The sequence below is a fragment of the Lithobates pipiens genome, unplaced genomic scaffold, assembly GCF_037356315.1.
Source record: "Lithobates pipiens isolate NorthernLeopardFrog02 unplaced genomic scaffold, aLitPip1_a1.2 Scaffold_18, whole genome shotgun sequence".
Classification (NCBI taxonomy): domain Eukaryota; kingdom Metazoa; phylum Chordata; class Amphibia; order Anura; family Ranidae; genus Lithobates; species Lithobates pipiens.
The window spans coordinates 280,888,215-280,911,446 of NW_027507758.1; the positions used below are offsets into that span (position 1 = coordinate 280,888,215).

A 23,232-nucleotide genomic window follows, 5' to 3' on the forward strand; every position below is an offset into this window, starting at 1 on the left:
ACAATGCTTCAACACAAATTCAAACATTTTCTGTTTTGCTTAGACTATGGAACGCAGCATCATATTGTACCAGTGGCAGTGCTCGCACATTTATATGTAATGTCATTCTTTTCTGTTTATTAGATTGCAACCACAAATCTGATAAGCTTTGGAACATGGAAAAGATGAAAACTTATTTCTGCTTAATAAAGACCTTGCAGCCTAAGATGTCTGAAGGAGCCAACATGATTCTAGTGCGCTACTATCAGCTTCAACGACAGAGTGATAGTAGAAATGCAGCACGTACCACAATCCGTCTACTGGAGAGCTTGATACGGCTTGCTGAAGGTGAGGCTTATACTTGGCTGACATGAAAGGACTGCTGCACTGAAATGGTGTTCTGTGGCAGTTAAGCAGACTAAATATTGAATAAATATGTTCTCCTTTCTGTGCTCACCCCTAGCATGCATTTTTGATACTGGGGTGTTGAGGCTATGCTTCATTATGATTTAACATGCTGCAACCATACCTCCCTGTATCCTAAGCAACAGTGGGAACGAGGAGAGCAATGCTGCTTTCTAGTTGCTAAGGGCTTAGGACCTTAGGTAAGCCAATTGTAAACTATGTTTTATGATGCTGTAGGTATTGTCAAGCTTGGTTCTTGAAAACTGAACAAAATTTGCTACGTGGGTGTCCCTGTTGGCCACCTGCCATCTTTTGATTGAATAATGGAAGGAGCTGGGAGGAAAATTGATGGCCAAACAGTGGTTGCATTTGTTCAGGTGTCAAAATACAATAGTCGCATTGATGAAATTCCTTCATCAATGCCATGTAGGGTAGATGAGGGGACCTATAAGACTATTTTTGGTCAATCCACGGTACTAAAATGGAATAGCCCAGAGATGTGCTAAATTATCTGCTTAAATTTGTTGAATTTCTTTATACCCCTGGCCTTATTGCCCTCCTTCCAACCCTTCACCAGGTGGTTGTTTCTTAGAAACCACTAATGCGATTCTGCAATTCAGTACCTTGGACTCTTTGAAAGCTGGAGCTAAAAAAACATTCATGAGGAAACCGTAGCACAGGATGCCCTTTCATATAGTACTGGAAAGAAGTAGACAGTGAAAAACTAGCATTAAATCGGTAGTAAACCCAGTTTCAAAAAACACTTACATTCCCGGCATGTCGGAAATGCTAACTTTCACATTGGTTGTGCTCTCAACCAAACTTTCAAACCATCCACTGGCTGGTTTCATAACTGATCACATGTGCAGCATTATTATGGCAGTTGAAGAATCATTAGAGGCCAAGATGGCAGCTTCCTTGACTGAAAACGATAGAAGGGTTTACTTTCACTTTAAGGACGACCATCTGAAATCATCATTTGAGAAAATGTAGATAAGGAGCACACAAAATAGTACTGCAAGCAAGACATATAATGATTAGGCAGATTGGATGTGGAAAAAAACATCTTGCAGTGACCAAGGATACTCAGGGTTGCATCCCAAAACTCCTTACACATCAATTACAGCCAATCTGACGAAAAAAGTAATTGGACAATCTTCCTCCGTTTTAAAGCCAATCAAGCTAAATATTTCAGCAGCAATTTCTATTGGTGAATAAAACACTGACAGTAATAAAACCTAAAATAAATACAATAGAAACCATTCTGTGTCACCTAATTCAGAGAAGGTGAAATCTGTTGCTTGTGCTTGAAAGGTGATGGCATTACATTTGTGGGATGTTAGGGTTGGTAATGGATTGCCTTGCAAAGGCCAAACTATCACAGAAGCATACTTTGCTAGCCTACTAGGGAAACCTCAACAAAATGTACTGGTCATACCGACATGTTGCAGTGAATGCCTGTTATAGTGGTATCCTCCTTTGGTGTAAAGTGACACACAGGTTTGAAATACACTTCCAGACAGATGGTTTCTGAATTTACTACTCAAATAGTCTTATTCAAAAGAACGGTTCAAGAAATAAGTTGCTAAGTAGATAATGCAGTAGCCCATATTAACCACTCATAATACATGTAATAAAGCTATATTAGTAGAAGCTGGCCTCTGGCTGATTGATTTAGGTACTGTATTTGCAGATTGTGCCATGTCTGTTGCACAACAGAATAATATTGACTGTTTGGCTTGACAATTCACAAATGTGTTGATGATTAAAAAACTGTTTTTACACTTCTGCTTTCTACTTTTGCCTATCGTCTGACTCTCGAACTTAAAAAGTAGCCTATATTTCTTCATGTGCATTCATCCAGTATGGGAGAAAAAGACCACCATCATGGGACTTGTAATCACTACAAACTAAAAAAAAAGTGCATATTTCCCACCATAATGTATTACATTATGAGAGCGCTAAAGATATGGTAATGGCACATCTCGCTTCCATCACAGATCCAATAAATAAGGGGTTGATTCCACATTATAGGATATTGGGCAAAGCCAGTGTGCCTAACTATGCATCCAGAACTGCTGGTTTATTGTACAGATGCAGCTTGATATTAAACAGTTTATTTAATACTGCATATGTCTATTTTAGCCTAGCTGGACATTTAACTATATAGTGTACAGAAACCATAATGTCTGTGGAGTAGGATTTATTAAGATGGTAGGTATTTGGTTTCCTTATTCCATAACATGTCTGCTTATCCTCTCATTACGTGAGTACACACAGCGATTGTCTGTACTGTAAGCGAGGGTGGCTCACTTCCTTCACTTTTCTGAGCATACAATCAGCGTCAATGTACACCACACATGTTGATAACAAAGGTGGAGAGAAACAGACAGAAGAATGTATTATTGCTATGAAGAATATGTGGGGAGAGTGCCACACTCGAGAGGAAAGCAGAGAGCAAAGTTGTGAATGAAGAGTATAAGGACCTGTGCTTACATCCTTTAGGCTTTTGTCAATGGCACCAGTTTCATATCCATTTGAGATCATTCAGCAATGGGTGCATTTGATAGGCCCTAAAGCTGATTGTGTGCAGACTCACTTTAGTACTGTTGATGGGAAAGAGAAAGTACCCGACAATGCAGGGCTGGGAGATAGAAGGGAACACTGAGAAGAAAACATTTTAAGGAGAGATGGAGCATGCATAATGAGGGTGCAAGAAGCCCAAACTACTTGACAGGAAAACGAATACCCCTTTTTTGTTTTGTGTTTTTTTTTTTCTTCTTCTTTTCAGTACTTAGAATGAAACTGTAAAAAGTACTACACTCCATAGGTTCTATGCTTACTCAAATTACACAACTGTGTAAATTTGATAAAGCAAGGTGTTCTACACTATGGGGTCATTTACTAAAGGAAAATCCACTTTGCACTGAAAGTGCACTTTTGGAAGTAAAGTCGCTGTAGATCCAAAGGGGACATGAAAGGAAAATAAAAAACAGCATTTTAGCTTGCACGTGATTGGATGATAAAATCAGCAGAGCTTCCACTCATTTCAGATCTACCCCTTAGATTTAGAGCGACTGCACTTCCAAGTCCACTTTCAAGTGCACTTGCAGTGCAAAGTGGATTTGCCTTTCGTAAATAACCCCCTATGTGTAATATAAAGGTTAATTTTACAACAATATCTGTTTTTCTCCAGCCCATGCAAGATTGATGTATCGAGATGTTGTGACTATAGAAGATGCTATCACTGTGGTATCGGTAATGGAATCATCTATGCAAGTAAGTATATTTAGTTTACAGAGTTCTAAGCCCAGAGCATACTCTTTCATTTTGTAACATCAGCACTTTAAAGTGGTTGTAAACCCTTACAACACACTTTGACCTACAGGTAAGCCTAGATTAAGGCTTACCTGTAGGTCCAAGAAATATCTCCTAAACCTACATGGTTTAGGAGATATTTGCCGAAAGACAGGCACCGCAGGTGCACTGAGCGCGGCACTGTCAACGGCGAATATGCCGCGCGCAGCGGCTCCCGAGTGACGTCATTGCGGCTTCGCCGAATTACAGCGGCGGAGCAGCGAGACCCACTGAGAAGATGGATGCGCTGGACTACAGGGGACAGTGGTGACATCGCTGGCGCCTGTGTCAGGTAAGTGACATATAATGGACTACTATGCAATGCATAGTAGTCCATTATGTTTTACCTTTGCAGGGAATGAAAGAGGAAGTAAACTCATCAGGGTTTACTTCCTCTTTTTAATAGCAATACTAATATAAGCTTACTTGAAAAATCTCCCTTCATGTTATGAGTTTTGCTGGTCATCTCTTTCCACAGCTTCCAGAATTCCCTACAACTTTGCAGCATCTTCTCTGCTGTTTAATTTTAATTTATAAGCACTACACATTCCATTGTACCTTGCTGCCTGCAAGCAGTGATTCACCTTTTTGAAACTCTCCCTGTCAGCACCTCTGTAGTTCAGAAGGCAGGCTCTGTGAAATGTTATACAGCAGTGGCTACTCACAGGGAAAAGTTAATTGCATGTAAGACCCACACAGGGGCGATTTGTCAGGTGCCTGACAAGTTGCGCTCCATTCTGTACAATCGAACCGCTCTAATAGGAGCGACTCAAGTCGCTCCGACTTGGAAAAAGGTTACTGTACTACTTTGGGGCGACTACAGAAGTTGTTTTGCAAGTTGCTAGAAGTCCCGATGTACGGAGGGGCTTCAGAGTCGGGTGACTTTGAAGCAGCCCCTATGTGAACTGGGCATAATGCAATTCAAGGAAATAAATGTGTTCACATCGGCACAAACTTCAAAATCATTCAGATTAATAGGAAAAGATTAGAAATGTTGAAATGCAATGTGGAAATGAATATGTGATTTTACATTTTGACCATAGATGCACCTTGAACCTAAAATCTGTGACAATTTATTGCTTCACATTTCAATATAAAGCAATTATGCTTTACATCTTTTAATGCCATCCATTTGTTTGCATCTTTTAAAAGGTGCAATTAGGTCTGTTATATTGTACACTTTTATGTGAAACGGTAAAGAACAGAGAAGAGTTTGGGTGTCCTTCAAACCCATCTCTTTACAAACGTAGAACTTGCGCTGTTCTTTTACTCTAATGAGCTGCAGGAAGGATCATTCCCACCCTACAGGCAGTCCCTTTGTTTATGTGAGCTGCGAGGTAGGAACAACCCAGCCTGCAGGTCATTGGAGAAGGAATTTGGTTAAAGATGAGTTTGGAGGGACCGTGGCTTACTCATGGCAGCATGAAGACGTCTTCTTAGGCTGAGACCGAGAACCACCAGATTAACTGCACAAGTGAGCAGATTTTTCATGCCGGGGGACCGGCCACTGGGGAATCGAGGGGTACCAAGATTACCCACTACTTCCTTCGGCAGCACGCAATCTCCTCTCCCATGGCACTGTCCAAGATGGCGCCGCCACAAGTTAGCTGGCAAGGGCTGCCACCAATGCTAGTAAGCAAACCACACCAGCGGAGACTGCAGGAGACCTTTGCTCCGCACCGAACGTCCGCCCTCCTCTGTACTGTCCCTGGATCTCCCAGACTCTGAATTGTCTGGAGGGGTGAGCGGCCACTCAGAAGGTGCTCTCTGGGATATAGTCGCAGTGCTGCCCACCAAACAAGACCTGCAGGCTATGGCGACTTCAATTGTCAGTGCTCTCACAAGGGATCTTCATGATCTCCACCACACAGTGGAAGAATGGGTGACGGCCCTGGAATTGTCTTCCAATGCCACAGAGGCCTGCATCACCACCCTGGAGTTAGAACACCAGGACTTCCGCCGCCATCTAATTGAAGTCGAACTGCGGCTAGATGATGGGTAGAATAGGAGCAGGAGAAACAATCTGCGCAACCGTGGCATCCCAGAGGCCACCATGGGCCAGGATCTACGTGCCATGGTGGTGGCTATCCTTAACCAGGTACTGGGCAAGCCCCCCATATCTGTACTAGAGTTGGACAGGATGCACAGAGTCCCAGGCCCCAGGGCGCCTCCCTCAAACATACAGGGCCCTGCACCCCTGGACCTCCCATGAGATGTCCTGTGCAGGGTCCACTTCTTTATTGTTAAAGTGGTAGTAAACCCAGTTTCAAAAAACACTTACATTCCCGGCATGCCGGAAATGCTAACTTTCACATTGGTTGTGCTCTCAACCAAACTTTCAAACCATCCAATGGCTGGTTTCATAACTGATCACATGTGTAGCATTATGGCAGTTGAAGAATCATTAGAGGCCAAGATGGCAGCTTCCTTGACTGAAAACGATAGAAGGGTTTATTTCCACTTTAAGGGCCAGGCCTGGTCAAGGAGCCCCATTTATTTAGACGGAGCTCTTATACGGATCTACCCAGATGTCTCCAGGCATCTAGGGCCCTGCGGGGGCTCTTGCAACCTCTCCTCTAATTGGCATGACTTTCTGCTCACCCATGAGGCACTCGCCCCCCCCCGTACCCAGACCACAGCGGATCAGGCAACCCCGCTCTCGTGCTTCAAGTCGAGAGGCCCCTAAACCCTATCCAACCTCTTCTGAGGTCTGACCTCTTCTGAGGCCTCAGTAACTGGTAAGACACTGCAAAATCAGACACACATTCCAACACCTGCCGTGGTGGATCCCCTCAGGGACACCCAGAAACTTTAGGCTGAACGAATTGGATATTATTCTCCTTGCTATGTTCCCAGCTCCTGGGCTTGACAGACGCCTACACTGACACCTCTCTGCTGAATCAAGAACCCCCCTGTTCCACTCCTGGCCATCTGACCAATGGTCTTGAGCCTTTAGTGTCGTAATGTCCCTGATTCTGGCCTCGGGCCTAGTTAAGCCAATTCAGTTTGTTATATTTGTTGGGTTGGGGGGTTGTTGTCTTTGCCGCTCTCCCCATCCATCGTTTTAGATGTTGAGGGTGACCTGTGCACAGGACCAACACTCCGATACCTCTGCCCCCTGTGTCAGATTTGACTGTTGAAGTGTGCACTCTGACCCTCTGTGCTGGTGCCATGGGGAGCGGTGAAAAGGCAACACACTACTTCTGTTCTCTTTGCTGCCTGCCTGGAGTCTCTTTTGATTTGACTGTTTCCCCTGGGTTCACCACCACCGTATGGTCTCAGTTAATGTTTTTTTTCTTATCTTTCTTCCTGTGTTTGATTTCCACACCTATTATTTGTTCATTCATTTTGCTGGCTCTTTTAATAGTTATAATGTGGTTCTTGCTGTTATCACCTCATGCATCTCCAAATGTTTTTTTTTTTCTTTTTGCAGTTTAGTTGCTCAATTCCGGTGACTTCTAGTGCTCAAATAGGGTGGACTCCTGCTTGGGCAATATTGGTGCTTGGCCAGAGTCCTTGGATTACTTTCACTATTTATTGACTTCCCTCTTTCCCTTTCCCATTAGCCCTTCTGTTCTTTTTTTCATACTTTTCTCCCGGTTTTCGTTCTCCACCTCTCGCCTTGGTGAGATTCATAGGCTAGGGTTCTCTTCCATAGATAATGGTCCCGCTCACAGGTTGGTGGATGAGATGGGTCTCCTTAGGGTCTTAACAGCATATCGGTGTTTCTTCCATCTCCAAATCTAAAGGAGTGAGCATCCTGCTGGCCAAATTGGTTCCCTGGACTTTTGAGGTATAATGGACCCAGGGTCGTTTTCTCCTCCTGAGGGGGAAGGTGTCTGACATGTGGGTCACCTTTGCCAATGTCTATTTTCCAAACTTGGACCACCCCCAGTTTGAGGGGGGCTCCTACCAGACCTCTTGGAGTTTGCGGAAGGTCTCCTTATCTTTTGGAGACGGCCTCAACTTTGTTAAGGACCCACTACTGGATGTTTCACATGGCTCCTTGCTCCTCCCCTATTCTTGCATTTGATGGATGAAGGCGAGCCTGCAAACTCTGCATCTGGTTGACTCCTGGCAGGACCATGACTATTCCTTTTTCTCCCAGGTCTATCACACCTACTCATGGCTTGACTATCTGTTGATAACTCACAAAGATCTATGCAGAGTAGTGTCTACTAAGGATGAGCTCCGGCGTGTTCGCACAGCCCACGTGCAGAGCCCGCCAGGAAGCTGGCACTGCACTGCTCTAATCACAGGCAGTGCGACATTGTCCCGACGTGCGGCTGCAGAGATCGGGAAATGTCTCACTGACTGTGATTAGCGCAGTGCTGACTTCATGGCAGACTCTGCACGTGGGCTGTGAGAACGTGCCGGAGCTCATCCTTCGTGTCTACCTCTATTGATGTCATCTCTCTTTCTGATCATTCCCTGATTCACCTGACACTTCAACTGGGCCCAGTGTCCCAGACCCCTCCATCCTGGAGACTAAATGAGTCTCTGCTCCAATCAGAAGAGATCCGTTCCAAGCTCCTGACCACCTTGCTGGAGTACTTCTCCATCAATGAAGCCTCGGTCACCAATCCGTTGGTGGTGTGGGAGGCCCATAAGACAGTTATCTGGGGCGCACTGATCAGGGTGGGAGCTCACCTTAAAAGGGAGAGGCCTCTCCGAATGGAAGAACTTTTTGTCCAGATGCGTAGTCTGGAATGCTCCCATAAGGCCACTCTTGCCTGCTCCACTTACCAAGATCTCCTTAGAGTTTTTGAAGAACTTTGATCACTCATATTCCCCAAACAAATCAAAAACTAGCCTGGGCACATCGTACAAGGTACGAATTCTCAAATAAACCAGGCGTATTGCTAGCACGAGCATTGGGAGTTCCCCGCATGAAAACTTGCATTTCCGGCATCGTGGCTTCCTCTGGACAGAGGTTGTCTACTTCCTCCAATATGGTGGCGAAGTTTAGGTCCTTCTACGAGGGCCGTTACAACTTAGGTGATGCCTCCCCCTTGGATTCCCCCTCTGATGACAGAACCGCCTCACAAACCTACTTAGCCTCTTCTGGAATGCCTTGCAGTACAAGAGAAACTGGAAGAGCCCATCACAATTGAGGAGCTGGGAGTTGCACTGCCTCACTCAAAACCTGAAATGGCCCCTGATGGTCTCGCCCTAACCTATTACAAGGCCTTCTTTGAGACGCTTTCCCGACCTCTGGTCTCCGCCTTTAATTCTAGTCCTTCCCGCTAGACACCCTGAGGGCTTATATTTCACTGATCCCAAAGGAGGGGAAGGGATCCACTACGGTGCGGGAATTGTCGCCCCATTGTACTCCTGAACACTGACTTGAAACTGTTCGTGAAAATTTTAGTCAATAGGTTGCTCCCATATATCCGGAGTCTTGTCCATAGAGATCAGATAGGCTTTGTGCCTCTTCGAGAGCCCAGCGACAACACCATCCAGGTGGAGAACCTGGTCCACGCAGCCAGATTCTCAAACCAGCCTCTTGCTGTCTACAGATGCAGAGAAAGCTTTTGATCGGGTAAATTGGACTTTTATGCAGGCCACCCTTGAACACATTGGCCTCCGATCCTCCATGCTGAGTTGGATGCTATCTCTCTGTTCTCATCCCACAGCCGCTGTTAAGGTCAATGAGTCGAGATCTGATTTCTTTAATTTCTTTAACAATGGCACGAGACAAGGCTGCCCTTCTCACCGCTGATATTTATACTATCCCTAGAGCCTTTTTTGTTTACAGTAAGGGCGGGACTCTGCCATTGTAGGGTATTTGCGGATGATCTGATTTTCTTCCTGACGGATCCCCTTACTTCCCTCATGAGCTTGCTCCAGTCCCTGCAAGAACATGTCTCTCTCTCTCTCTCTCTCTCTCTCTCTCTTTTTCCAAATTAATCTATCAAAATCTTCAGTTCTCAACATTACGGTGGAAAAGGATATGGTCAAGTCATTGAGTTAGATGTTTCCTCTCCACTGGGCAACTAACTCTATACACTATTTGGGTGGTGACCTCACCTCTGACCCCTCGAACCTGTACTCAGCGAACTTTGCCCCACTACTTATTCATCTTAGAGAAGATCTCCATTGGCATTCACTCACATTAACAGGATTTGGCCGCTGCAACGCTCTCAAGATGACCATGTTGCCTAGTGATATTTGATGAAGGGCTCCCTATCCGCCTCCCTCCAGCGTTCTTTAAGCGAGTTAGTTCTATGTTCTGAGACTTCCTCTGTTCTCATTGCAGGCCCCGTATCAAACTTAAACTTTTCTCCCTTCCGAAACATAGTGATGGAGTGGGCCTCCCTGATCTGAAAGCTTACTACAGGGTGGCACATGTCACAAGACTGGTGGATTGGCACTGCAACGCGGAGACGAAACACTGGGTGGCCATGGATATAGAAGACTCCAATGGCACAGCTAAGAGTTGGCCATGGATTACCTTATATCAGCCCAGAATGCTTACTGATCACCCCATCTTAGGCAGCACACTGTTAGTGGCTAGGGACGCCTTTCGACATTCCACAGTGTCGCCATCGCCCTTCCCCATGGTACCAATTCTCAAGCCTCAGCAAATTTGATGTGCATGGGCAACCTCATGCTTCAAAGCCTGCGCAAGGACCCAAGAATACGTGGCATAAAGGAGGATGATGATTACTGGTTGGCAAACCTTTCTTCACCACCGTTATAAGGGGAAGGTCTCAGAACTCATCCCGTCCCCACTAAGAGTGCAGAAGATAAAATCTCTTGATGACACATTGAAGAGGATTTTATTGAAAGTTTTTCCTGACTCCAGTAGGCTACAGTGTCTTGGAAAGCATCGTTTTGAGTCTGATGTTGGTCAAGAGAGGAGCGATGAAGAAGGCGGTCGCCTAAGTGAGGCATTTCAGATTTTTTTTTAGTTCTCGCCGCCCAGGGCTGTCAGCTTCCACATCCCATCGGCAGTGCCTGCATCACATGGTAGACGATTATCTCAGGGCCAAAACAGAGATGGAGGGCTTTCCAGCTGACAATCCAGTTACTTACTGGGTCATGAGAATAGACCAGAACTTGCCCAGTATGCTATTGAGTTGTTGGGCTTATATGTAATACAAATGTAAAGCCCTAAGGCTAACGCTGCGTTATAACTAAAAAAAAAAAAAACTTGTGAAATTGACCAATAAATAAGCTGCTAACATCAAAAAGTCCAGTACAGAAACTCCAATTAAAGTGCAATATCCAAAAAAAAGATGCAGCTCTATTTAAAATTCATAAGTATATGAATATACATAAAAAGATTTGTAAATACCAAGGTGAAAAAAAGAAAAAAGTGAAAAAAGTAAAATGCAAGGTCCCATCTAAAGAAAAGTCCATAAATTCTTAAATAACAGTGTCCATCCTGATCCTGCCATAAACTTAATTTCTCTTTTTGACCCTGCCATACATTTAATGCCTCTTTTTGATCTTGCCATAAATTGAATCCCTCTTTTTTGATCTTGCCATAAATTGAATCCCCCACCCCCCTTTTTTTTCTCTCTATCTTGATTTTACTTTGTGGTATTATCACTAAGGACGGGAAAAGGAAAGAGAAAAGCAAAAAAAAGGGAAGGAAAAAAAAATTATTTTTTTTTTACTTGAACATAAGTCTGCATTTTCATCTTCTAAGGAATACATTTTTTCCTTGAAGCAATAGGGTCTTAATATTTTATGTAGCATTTTTTTCTACGCAGTTCGTCTTGGCTCAACAAATTAACTTTTTATATTGCCCTTTTTTTTCTCCTCCCCTTCTCATGTTGGCTAAAAACAGGTGTAGTCACTAACCACTGGAATAATTGGTATCAATTAAATATGCTAATTTTCTGTGACACTAACCTGATGGGCCAATGGAGTTTGCATATGTGTATGTGAGTATATATATATTTTTTGCCATATCTGTTTTAAACCAGCTACGACTAAGGCTATTGCCAAAACGCGTCACCTTTATTGTTTTACTGTAACGCTGATGTACCAATAAACGACACTTCAAGGATTACAGTGTTGCTGGCTCTTCTTACTACTGTCCATCCAGATGAGCAAAAATAAATTTGCAAAGAGAAAATCGTGACAAAGTCTTCAAAGCAAACAAAGTGCATCTAAATCACCATCCAAAGTGTATGAATAACCTGCTTACCAGAAAGCGATGACCGCCACAGCAGTCTCGCCCAGCCTAGGGAAGTAAGGTCTCCCTAAACCCTTATGGGAAATTAGTAACTGCCACTTTTGCTAGGGGTACTGCTGAAGATAATGCTGGGGGCTGTGCAACCTCTGAATGTATTTCTCCAGTTCTTTGTACCCGAGTGACGACTTCAGATCAGAAACGTGTCCTGGATCCAGTCTTGTCAAAACGGAAATTATTGCTCCCCTCTTGGCCGCACACATGACACCCACTCAGGATTTATATTGCATACAGCCGCCAACTCCTCTCTAATTCTCCCCGATTACCACAACACCGCAGTTGTTGGGCTGCCCTGAATCCAGCGTGCTTTCAGAACAGGCATTTGGTGCGGCGGGAGGTGTCAATACTGATCATAGAACGCGTCTGCCCACAGACTCCAGGCACCGTTTGACTTTTATAAACATGAATCAGTCCTGGGTTACCAGCTATGAAGCCCCTGATGCCAACGTCACTGATTAAGTCTTTTTGGGATGTGGAATCTCTGCAAGACTTTGAGGCTGTCTATCTTTGAGGGTGTTTAATCATTTCATCTGGAAGAATGTTTTTGGTATAGGTTTCATGGGCACAATTAACACCCATGGACCAATTTTCAGCACCTGTTTGACAGGTGCATATCATTGCAATCTTTTTGCCTTCATCAAGAGCGCTCCCGACACCCAAAGAGTAATTTTTCTGCACCTGTTTGACAGGTGCATATCATTGCAGTTTTTTTACAGCAAGGCCAATTCTTGCTTTCATCAAGATTACCTCTATAGGGTTATGGTGGGAAGGTATCACTGACACCCAAAGACCAATTTTTACACACCCTTCACTTCTATTCAAAGTCAAAGTGACACCAGAATGTATTCAAAAAATCTCTAATCTTGTTCCCAGTGCACTACATTGTGGCCTCATCATACACATTGGCTCCCCAGCTGTTGCTGAGCAAAATAAAGGCAGCTTGCAGGGAAAATTACTTTTTTTTTTGGCTTTATAAATGCAATTATTGCCGCAGCAGATTCCAGACATGGTACAGATCTGCCACTTTACAGGTAGACTAAGGGGACCCCCAGGCACTATATTGGAAGGAATTTTTGATTGTTATGCTTTCACTTTAAAAATAAAAATCACCGCTCATTTGAAAATTACGTTTTTTACAAATGTTTATTTTTTTATACATGTCCCCCAGGGTAGGACCCGGATCCCTATAACTATTGTATGCCCAATTACTTGCATATAAGCCTTTAAAATGGGCACTTTTGACATTTGGGTCCCATTGACTTTAATTGGTTTCGTTATTTGGGTCCAAACTTTCGCAGTGTTCTGGTGTAATCAAACAGGGGTCTGTTCGGCTCATCCCTGTTTATCAATAGTTTTTGGAATGTTTTCTTTTTTTTCTGTTATGACAATGCTATAGGCATTCCCAAGCACTGTCATAATCTCCCTGTTTTTGGACCCATACGAGTCTATAGAAAATATCTGACACTCCAGCAGATGAAGTTCCAGGCCAGTGAGGCCCAGATATTCTCAGAATTTACTTTCAAAACAAGGAATCAAATAGATGAGCATTGTTTTACATGGTGGGTGTACTGCATCTTCAGTGGAATCTGTGGATATTCAGAAAATTATTTTATTCCAAAAAGTGTATCATTTGAAGGAAGTACATTTTAACCAAGCTAAAAGTGAAGGAGCTCTCCAGTAAGAAATAGTATATATCATTTTGCGTGTCATGTTGAACCACTATGCTGTCTGTGAATATTGGAAACAAATGTAACACTCTTTCTTCAATGTAGGGAGGTGCCTTACTAGGAGGGGTGAATGCTCTGCATACATCATTTCCAGATAATCCACGGGAGCAGTACCAAATGCAGTGTGAGCTTCTCTTGGAGAGACTGGGACTCGAAAATATACGGAGGGAAGAGTTGCAGAGGCTGGAAAGGTAAAAAGAAATATATTTTTTGTATGGAATTGAAAGGGAAAGCTACTGTATATGGTTTGTTTTCCACTTCCACTATATTCTGTAAAAGGAGACAAATCGGCATTTGCATTGATGGTTTTCTATCTAAATACAGAATGTCATGAATGTATTTTGAAAGTAACATATAATTTTATAGTTTTTCTAAGTACGGATATATTTTTGTTTAAACATTTTATAAAATATAACCAATTATAAAAGCCTAATCTTCTCCGTGTTTAAGCTATTTTATTTAGGCATAATACATTTGTACACAATTTTGTTCCTAAAACACTCATTGCAACAGCTGCTGTATGGTATCACAGGGCTTAATCAGGAGACTATTCATAAATCCACCCGTCCTATAGTGCGCTGTGAGCCCTGCACAGTACATGTGATTTTTTTTTCCCTGTCTGCTTGCAGGAGCTAGAAGACATCCAACAATGACACGACAGTAGCATAGGTAGGGGGATTAAGGTTGTATAAACCCTGGAATACCAGTTCATACATGTCTGGTTAATTTACTCCTTTGAACCAGCAGGTAGAGGTCTAGATTCCTTCTTACATCAGTAATTTGTTTTCAACTTTGATGATAAAAGCTTGTTTTATATTCTATTGGTTCAGGCTGAAGAAGTCAGAAGGATAATTACTGTGATGACCACAATCATTTGCAATGTATTAAAAGTTTTTGTTTGTAGATAGATAGTAAATATACAGTACTGTGCAAATGCCAGCATTCTTTCATCGTGATTGACGTTGGATCTACACTGGGGGACAATTATATTTAATTTTTGTTTTTTTAGTAAAGGACTGGTCAAAACTGCCTCCTATGTACCACATACTCATTTATATGGGGGGAGCAGGATCTGACACCCACAACCACTGGCCAGGGTTGTGGGGAAGAAGCCATTGTGCCCATCAACAAAGTACCCCACACCCCCTTTCCTAACCAGCCGGGCTTCATTCTTGTATAAGAGACTTGTATGGATTTGGAATGGGAGGCCACACCATTTTTTTTTAATATATACATTTTGGCATGGGGGAGGTTCCCCTCAAAATCCATACCAGACCCAAAGGGCCTATTATGGATTGGGGGGAGGGGGCACAAAGTTTTTTTTTTTTTTTCTTTTCTTTTTTTTTTTCTGAATTTTTCAGCATTTCTTCACACCTGCCTAAAACGATTGCACATTGCTGTATATATACAAACCATTATGTTTACAACAAGGTATTTTTGTTTTTTAGCAGTCTAAAATAATGTTGCATGTTCACACGATGTTTGATTTAGCAGCATCAAATTAGTATAATTTTTAATTTCATTTTTTTTTCTTCTTGAATGTGTAAAGGAAAATGTGCCCCTTTCCTCTTGCAAACAGTTGCCTCCCAAATGTCATTTTTTAACACAAGCTAAAATAGAAAAAAATAGCATCTGTTGCCTTTGGTAAAACACTATGCAGAATTGTCTGGGATCAGCTTGAGTCTTAGTGTGTCCATATTGTGAAATATAAATAGTTTAATGTGTCAGGTTAACAAAAAAATCAGTTTTCCCTTCTTTTGTATTAGATTATTATTAGAAAATTATGAATTTTTACATCAATTCTATAAATTGTCTTTTCAATACAGACAGCAATATCTAGACACCAATCAGCTACAGCAAGGAGACAATAATACCGCTGCCACCACTGAGGGTTCTATCAAAACATCCTATGGTGATAATGTGAAGCCACACATTTTAGAAATGGGACACAGCAACAAAGGAAATGTCAGCTGTGACTCAAACCCCACAAAGACACAAGAGACTGAAAAATGTTCTTCTCCTCCTACACCTAACTGTACAACAAAGAATATTTGCAGAGATAGTTCTGATTTGTTGGTAGATCGAAGAGCACAGTTTGGATCTTCTGAAGAGCTTAACAGACAGCAACAAAATTCTTCAAACTGTCTGAATAAAACAAGCAGTGGTTTTGGCCTGGAATGGTTTGACACTATCCAGACAGGAAGGCAAGGCATCAATATTTCTCCAATTTCTAAAACAGCAGAGTACACAACCATGGAACCTCAAACAGTTCCATCAGTACTTGAAGCTGCCAATAGTGATTCCAATAAAAATACTATCAACGCAAAGCAATTAAGAAAAAAAGGCTCATGTGAAACAAAAGGGATTCATTTACCAGATGAAATTATTACTGAACATGTTTCTAAAAAATGGCACAAACTGAATAAAAAGTGTATGAAAAACACAACTGATGAACCCAGTATAACAAAGCTCTGTGGATTAGAAGATCATTCAGAAGAAGCTGACAATTCATCTGCAGGTCCTGTGCACAGCACCCCTGTCCGAAGCAAAAAGCGACCCCTCACTCATGTGGATCCAAAAAAAGGAACATCAGATGTTCAGGATCCAGAACTGCAGGCCAAGTTGGCTCAACTAGCTAAATTTTCATTTAAACAAAAGTCAAAACTCATGCACAACCCAGGGATAGAAAATGAGACGATTGCTGCTTCTGGTATTAGTTACAGAGAAGTCACCGAACCAAAGCAGAAACCCGCCCCAACAGAAAAACTCAGAAGGCTGCTGGAGGTATCAGTCAGCTCAGATCAAGCCAGTTCTGTAAGGAAAGGGAAGTCTTCTTTCCCTACCGCAACAGAGGTGACGTTGGAGAAAGCACCTGTTGTAAGCCATGCTGTACCCCCTTCTGTGTTAGTAAATGAGGAAAATAAGCAGGCTGAGGCTTCCTGCAGTAGAAAAGTATCTTCTAAAACACTTGCCAAGCTGGCAAAGTTTTCCTTCTCCTCATCTGAAGACAAAATTGCTGACACACCAAGTGTTATCCCTGAAAGTGAAAACCCCTTATCCTCCAGGAACCTGGGTGCTGGAGGAAAGAGGACATGTTTTCAACTGGAGTCTCTCACTAACATAGCTGTTGGAGCAAAATCACTTTTTAGTAGTACAGACTTTGATGATGAAACATTAGATTTAGACTGGAATATTGAAACAAATGTAAAAAAATAACACTATTCTATTACTAAATATATTTTTTGATGAATGTGTTTCTGTTTGCTTTATATGGTTAAAAAACTCAACACTTTAAACTACCTGATCAAGATGTTTATTGGATAAATAATATTTTCTGTGCATCATGCAGTCAGCAGGTGGCAGTGCAGACTTCACAGTCTTATGGTCACATATGGTGTATTTTGTGTTTTTCTTTACACAAGTTTCCTAATGTTAAAATATGTCTATGTAATATACCGTCTTATACATTTTTACATTTTATAACTATAAACCTAAGTTTTTTATAATTACATTTTATACAGTTTAGGTTAGAATAACCAATCTCAAGTAATCTTATTCTTAGTATTCTATTTTCACTTGCGTTCAAGGAATTCACTCAGTGCAGGGAAATAACACTTATTGTAGCATATATCCATATTGTCCTGATGACCACTGAAAGTGAGGAAAGATCAAAGATTCTCAGTTGTCACTGGACAGGGATAGAGGGAGTGTTCCAGTAGGCACACTTGTTGCAGTGAAATTCATTTTAGGGCCCTTTCAAGTGGGTTGTCCAGTCAGATTCAGATGGACCTGATCGGAAGCTTTGGTAATTTATATGCTGCCAGATGTAAACAGACTTGTATCCACTTACAAATTAATATCTCCAAGTCTGTCCAGATCCAGGGAGAAAATTTAAAGTTCTGCATCCTTTGTCATATTTTAGGACCAAAACATGACAGCTCTAAGGTAGTCTGATGTAAATAGCCGCTCCATAGATCTAACATGAGTCCAGTAAAAATCCAGCTTTTAAATGAAGCAAAAAACTGAATGGACATGGACATGAATGTTACAATAGTGACACCCATTCATTCTGCTCCAATTTAGCAAGGCATCTGTTCATGGATCCTCTGCTGATTAGACGAGATGAAGTTTATGTAAAAGGGGCCTGTGAGAAAATTGTCTGCCGGTTGCACTTTACTAGAGATGTGTATTGCACTATATAATTCATACCAAAAGTGTTGCTTCCATGTGGGCATTAAACATTACTGTCATAACTGCAGTTTTGCACAAGATGGCTATATACAGTACATACTGTATATGGCTATTAGTTGTGGAAATATTGACCAATAGCCCATTGTTCTCTCCTATTACCAGAAATGTAGGTGCTGCAACATGGGTCATAGTATATACTGTATACATAAAATGTGAGTATATTTTTATATGTAAGAATTAGAAAAATGTACTTTTGGAGGTTTGCATAAATTATGAAGTGCTTCAGTGTTTACTTTAACAAGTGAAGGCCATCATGCACAGGCAAATACTGTCAATGATACTACCAATCGAGAGAATACCTATGCATGGTGCACAAAATATTATAATGGAAGATGGGCAGTTGGGTAGGTTTGAATTTTGCCTTTTTTGTCATTTTTAGGATGAACAATTGTTGTCCATGCTGAACCTTTTATTTGTTAAGAAAATCTATAATGATATAAGTATATTGGCTGCTATTACTGACGTCTCCTAAAAATGCTAGTATCACTAGCAGTAGTTGTGGTGATCCTCTGGCTGACCACAAAAAGTGTGAAGATCATTAGGTTTTAATTCCTTTATACCTTTCAACTCAGTGTCTTAAAAAGTATTAAAACATCCAGACCAGCTTGTTCAGAATGTCAACAGCAGTACCTATATTTCTTTCCACATAGGATGTACAGTACAGTTTTACTTTTTGCGAGATTTGTGTTTTCATTTCATTGCTCAGTTAAAACCCCTTCTTTTCTTTGTTTCTTTAGTGAGTGGTAGGCAGGCTGCCTGAGGCCAACATGGTGTAGATTAAAGTCATTCGGAGACTTGTTTTCTGACAGGTAAACACATAAACTGGGTCTGTGTGCTTGTGTATTACACACATACTGCTAGAAAGAACATCTAATGCTGCCAAAGAAGTGATGAGGAATGCATATAAACATACTGTACATGTGTGAATCATAATTCTTAAATCCTTTGTATATAGAAAAGTGTCCTGCTGTAGCTTACAGTAAGGATCTAGGAGCATGATCATTCCATGTTACCGTGCTTAGAAGTTTAGAGAGAAAAAATATAAAAATATTTCTTAATCGACATACTAGTAATGTTTGGGCATGGGTTGGATTATGTGGATACAATGAAACTATCACTGTGCACCATGGAGGAAGCAACAATAGGTTTATGCCCTATGACATAAAGCTACATGCAGGGCTGGCTCAGGCAGCTGCCTTAGGGTGCCAGCACGAGGGGAAGGTGTTAGGAAATTCCCTTGTGATCAGTAAAAACTTCAGGTGTTCTGAGAAGCAGGAAAATTTATTTCTGTTGTGGCCCACAACAGGGAGACATGCTTACAGGACGAAAGCTGAAGAAAAAGTCTCAACAAAAGAAAGTGTTCCGCCCTCACATATCCCACAAGAATAACATCTCCGTGCTTCTATTGGCTGAAAGAACATAAATAACGTGTCATGGCACAGGCTTGCACTTTATAAGCTATACATGTTCCCTGTACATTCTTAGGCTATCATATTTAGTTAAATCTAATCATCCTACTTACTATGGAGTTAATTAGGACAAAACAACACAATGAGTTAATACAATAATGTGCTCAGAAGTAAGCTTTTTAACAAATCAGTCTCAGGACTATTGTTTTTCTAATAGTCACACAATAAACATTTAAAACTTTTCTAACATTCCCTCCTCTTTGTGTGACTATTTTATCTCCACACATTTTGATGATAGTCCCTGTGTTATACACTTTCGGACTGTATGTCATTAAGTTGAGCTTCAATGTCCACATAGGTCTCCTCAGAGGTAGAGAGGGTTTGATACATTGTTCCTGAGACTGCAGTTTCAATGAGTTTTTGTGAAAGTCCTCGAATACAGGGAATGCAGCAGCATCCGCAAGTGACCAAAACGGCCAAAGCCACAGCGATTGAGATCAAACATGATATGATAAATCCAGTCCATTTACCGAACCATCCTTCAAGCCAAGTTGTGAATGGATCATTAATACCTGAGTTTTCCGCCAATTCATTCGATAGCGCAGTCAGTTCTTCCAAGGCTCTGGTCACGGTCCCTCCAGGAGCTGTATTGTTGGGGATAAATGTACAACACATGCTACCAAACATTTTGCATACCCTCCTCTTTCAGCTAAGACCATATCTAAAGCCATTGGGTTCTGCCAGGCCATTAGAGATGTGGGGGCCAACTGTTCTGCTAGGCCCTTCACAGCATCCCTAGTATAGTTTACAAATCGTTGTTGGTTATAATATATATAATTAATCCAGTCAACATTTTTATCTATAGTCACCCACCAGAGAAGAGACTCAAACCCAGCTGTCACCTGATTCCTGGCTTTAAACTCGTCCGGCACCCCGCGAGGAACCCCAATCTCATCTATGTAGATCTGAGAGTCAAATGACCCCAAGGGAGAGGTGTCCCTACGATACTGTCGGTGACTCTTAGTCCACGGGTATTCTGACAGGATTCTCAGGGGCATAGCCAGCTGGACCATAGCGCAATCCCCTTGGGCATTGGCCGGTAGTCTAGCTCGCAGTTTCTTATCCCCAAACATCCACCAGACATCAGCTCTCTGAATGTCATGTTCAACCCAGTCACCGTTGTCCGTGTTAATCCTCTCCACACAGTAGTCTTCAGGTAATGACCCAAGATCCACCGCGCTACGGTTCCCTGGGAGTGCAAAACAAGTAAAGTTGCCCGGATAAGCGGTAACCGCTGGAGGTATCTGAGGTCTCTGTACTGGGGGGAAACAACAAACTCAATGTGTGACAAGTAGAATTTATTTCAGGTTTATAGCTCTTATTATACAATTGCAACATACATTTTAAACCTTCTGGTTCTGTATTGTGATCTAGAGGAAAAGGAACTGTTGCTAAATGTGGTCTGGCTCCGGCACAAACTAAACAGTTTTCCTTTTTCAGAGTTCTAACCGTGTACCTCAACCATTCTAACCACTCATTTTTTTCTTGGTAGCCCGTCTCCAAAGCTATGGCATCTTCTATTGTTAGGTTAGTGAATCTTATAGTTTTACTCAGAACTTCTATTTTAGTATGGCCTTCTTCTTTCCCTTCTGAGTCTACTTTTTCCTGTTGTTTAATTTTATTAGGAGGTAATACCTCAGGGAAAAATGTTCCTGAGGGGTCAGTTCCTGACACCCATGCTCCCATGGAATACAACCGCTGATCTTCCTTCCTCGGCTCCGTTAATGTTATTAATAGTTGGTTACAGTTCTTACTATTTGTGCAGGGGGAGTTGGCCGCTTTTGTGATTACGAGTCTCTCCTTTATACCACTCTTTTTAGCTCCTGGTTGATTATACCCCCAATCTTGATGCGCTGTAGTCCACAGGGCCTGATCCCATGCTTGACATCCTACCTTATTCCAGAGCCAGCAGATATATTTATCTGCCCATAGAAGTCCTCTAGCCCCAGTTGTATCCCCACAATCTGCAATCTGACAGAAGTCTACCAGTATAGTGCTAGTTATTCCCTCTATAAAGGTTAGATTTAATGCTTTTCCTGTTCTTTCCCAGTCCAAAAGTTCCTCTACTCTTCCATAGCGCCTACCCCCTCTTATGGATGCCTCTCCTAGAGTCACCAGTAACCCAAGGATAATTACTGTCCCTTTCATTCTAACCAGCTACAGAGTTCCAGCGGATAGGATAGGGGAGTTGGAAGGGGAGGGAGACTTCACCGGTTTGAGACAAGTCCCACCTTGTGTGAGACCTCCCTTTGTAGCCGGACTTTCTGGACCTCTTGTAGCCAACTGGCCCTACTCTGCCTGTAAAACGTTTTTACAATGGGACTGGTGAATCCAGGTAGACCTCTCTGCAATCCTTATCACAGTAGGGGTAGTTAAAAGGACTTTGAAAGGACCATCCCACCTTGGGGAGTACCACTGCTTTTTTCTTATTACTTTTTATTGAGACCCAATCTCCCACATGCACCTTTTTCATCTTCTTTTGGGGGTGCGATATACATACTGGTCACAGCTACTAGTAGGCAATACATCCAATTATTTTTACCTATTTCTTCCATAACTTTTCTCAGTTTGCTTTTTAGAATGCCATTATGTCTTTCTACCAATCCAGCTGATTGGGAATGATAGGCACAATGGTATTTCCCTTTAATTCTCATCACTTCTATCAAATGTTGTATATTTTTAAATTACAAAATGGGGTCCATTATCACTGTAAATCCTTTCAGGGATTCCAAATCTAGGAATAATATCTCTTAGTAATGCTTTGGCTACAGTCTGTGCATCTGCACTTCCTGTCGGGAATATCTCCTCCCATTTGGTCAGGGTGCCTGGGTACCAAACAATATTTCTTCCTTTCACATTTGTCTAATTCAATAAAATCCATGCAAATGTGTTGGAATGGATATTGTGGTGTAGGGAACTTCCCTTTCTGTGGTCTTATACCTCCCTGAGCATTGTGTCTTGCACATATAAGACATTGAGAGCAAAAAGTTTTTTTTTTTTTTTTTTTTTTTTATAATTTGTGAATCCATAGGCTGTACATACTTTATTTAACATCTCAGTCATCCCCCTGTTTGACACATGCGTTACTCCATGTGTCAATACTGCTGCATACCCAAATAAAGATTTTGGTAATACCGGTTTCCCTTCAGGTGATGTGTAAATATCATCAATTATTGTGTAACCCTTTGTTTTCCAATATTGTTTTCCCCAGGGGGGGCATTTTGCTGCATATCAGTAAGGACTGTATGATCTATCACTATGATTTCTCGTCATTATTTTATGTGCAGCTTCATCTGCCCTTTTATTTCCCTTTGAGATGGGGTCCGTATATTTTGTGTGTGCTTGACATTTACAGATTGCAAGCTTTTTTGGTAACTGTATTGCATCTAGGAGTTCTAAAATGAAGTCCGTATGTGAAATTGGTTTACCACTGGAGGTGACCATCCCCCTGTTTTTCCATTGTTGTGCAAAAACATGCACTGTTGAAAAGGCATATTGACTGTCAGTGTATGTGGTTACAGATTTCCTTCTGACAGTATACATGCTCTTGTCAGTGCTACAAGTTCTGCAACTTGTGCTGAATAATGTTTTGGTAGTGGCCCCGCTTCCAAAATCTCATCCTGTGTCACTACTGCATATCCTGTTGCATTTGTGCCATCTGCATTTTTCTTACTAGAACCATCAACAAAAAGTATCATGTCAAGGTTAGATAATGGTATATCTTTCAGATCACTTCGTGGCAGTACCTTTTCAGCGATGGCAACAGTGCAGTCATGTTTATACCCGTCAGTAGGAAGTGGTAGTGTGGATGGGTTTAATGTAGTACACCTCTGTATTG

At 41.9% G+C, this 23,232-nt stretch overlaps 1 protein-coding gene across 1 annotated transcript in view; it reads left to right on the forward strand.

Moving 5' to 3' along the window:
* Nucleotides 1-16,924, forward strand: part of MCM9 (minichromosome maintenance 9 homologous recombination repair factor) — a 148,241-nt gene extending 131,317 nt beyond the window's left edge. Inside the window, exons 10-13 of the mRNA XM_077487038.1 lie at nucleotides 124-327; nucleotides 3,581-3,663; nucleotides 13,720-13,865; nucleotides 15,501-16,924. Coding sequence (XP_077343164.1) covers nucleotides 124-327; nucleotides 3,581-3,663; nucleotides 13,720-13,865; nucleotides 15,501-16,890 — 1,823 coding nt within the window. The 3' untranslated portion in view covers nucleotides 16,891-16,924. The remainder of the gene's footprint in view (nucleotides 1-123; nucleotides 328-3,580; nucleotides 3,664-13,719; nucleotides 13,866-15,500) is intronic.
* The last annotated feature ends 6,308 nt before the right edge of the window (nucleotides 16,925-23,232 follow it).